Source organism: Geospiza fortis, unplaced genomic scaffold (assembly GCF_000277835.1).
Source record: "Geospiza fortis unplaced genomic scaffold, GeoFor_1.0 scaffold8, whole genome shotgun sequence".
NCBI classification, from domain to species: Eukaryota; Metazoa; Chordata; class Aves; order Passeriformes; family Thraupidae; genus Geospiza; species Geospiza fortis.
The window spans coordinates 1,393,726-1,395,000 of record NW_005054414.1 but is presented as its reverse complement, the minus strand read 5'-3'; the positions used below and the strand labels follow the sequence as shown (position 1 = coordinate 1,395,000).

Sequence of the window (1,275 nt, the reverse complement as noted above, 5' to 3'; positions counted from 1 at the left end):
CAGGGGGAGAGGGGCCGGGGTGCTGCCCGCGGCCGCTCTGCCTCCCCCCCTCCGAGGGGCCGGGGTGTACGAACCTCCAGCATCCAAGTGGCCACCATCCTCCTCATGAAGGGCTGGATGTCCTTCTGGACGCACTTGAAGTAGGAGCATTGGGGCAGATACCTTTCCTCTATGGTTAGTAAGTTGTGCAAAACGCGGTCATCGTAGAGCAAGTTCGGGTCAGGCAGAGCTCTCCTCATGGGATCCACCTCGCAGCACAGCAGCTCCATGTTTCCAAAGAGATCTCCCTCTTTCTCTGATGGGAAAGGTTTTCCTTTTGGGGGGAAAAAAAAAAAGAAAAAGGATTAAAAAAATCCCTAAACAAACCCAAAGCATGGAATTTCCTCTCAGTGAAGCCACCCTGAAAATTGGTGAAATCAATTTGTATCAGCTGGAGCTTCTTGTTGGAATGGAAAAGAAGATTTAAAGCAGAAATCAGTGCTGGGAATCTTCAGGAGCATCAGTGATGGGAATAACAATTTTTTTTTTTTTTTTTTTGCGGGGGGGGAAGGGGGTGGGGATAGGAGAGGGGTAAAGGAGGAGGGGTAGGTGGGTGGGAGGAAGACGGCAGTGCTTTCCAGCTCGCTCCTGCCTCCCTTGAAACTTGTCTCTCCCTCTCTTGATTTCTAGCCTAAAGTTGAAGCGAAGTGACGCAACTCGCCAGGGCAGGCAGTTCTCTCTCTTGTTATTATGGAGAACAGCAGCTGGTCAGACGTAACATCAAACGCTTTTTTTTTTTTTTCCCTCTCTATAAGCTAACAAGGAACCAGGAGGCCCTCGTATAGGGACACACAGACACAAATGACAGCTTCTCTTTTGCTTCCTTCCAGCGACCAAATTAAACCCGTTCCACACTTGCCTTCTGAGGGAGCCCGTCCCGATCAATTTCCCTCTCCTTCTCTTATTGCAGGGAGCCGTGGGCGCCCCTCGGTACCCACCCAGACGATGGGGGCGAAGTATGAAATGCCCTGGCATAGTAGGGTGCCAGATCCATGTCTCGCTCTCCCTGCTCCGGCACCTCCTTAAACCCGCAGCCGGAGGGGGACAGAGCTCCCCGCTAACAGCAAACCCCCCAAAAAGCCCTTGAGGGGTGGGGGTTCCGCGGCGTCTTCGGGGTGAAATCTCACAACCACCACGTTACTTCCTCCGGCACACATTCGTGGTTCGAGCAGGCGAACCGTCTTAGCGTTGCATGGCCACACTGATATAACTTTCTAGGAAACGCAGCGGAGGGAG

At 52.7% G+C, this 1,275-nt stretch overlaps 1 protein-coding gene across 1 annotated transcript in view; it reads right to left on the bottom strand.

The window, feature by feature from the left end:
* Nucleotides 1-312, bottom strand: part of CCND2 (cyclin D2) — a 26,416-nt gene extending 26,104 nt beyond the window's left edge. Inside the window, exon 1 of the mRNA XM_005426405.2 lies at nt 75-312. Within this exon, the coding sequence (XP_005426462.1) occupies nt 75-269 (195 nt within the window). The 5' untranslated portion in view covers nt 270-312. The remainder of the gene's footprint in view (nt 1-74) is intronic.
* Nucleotides 313-1,275: the final 963 nt, after the last annotated feature.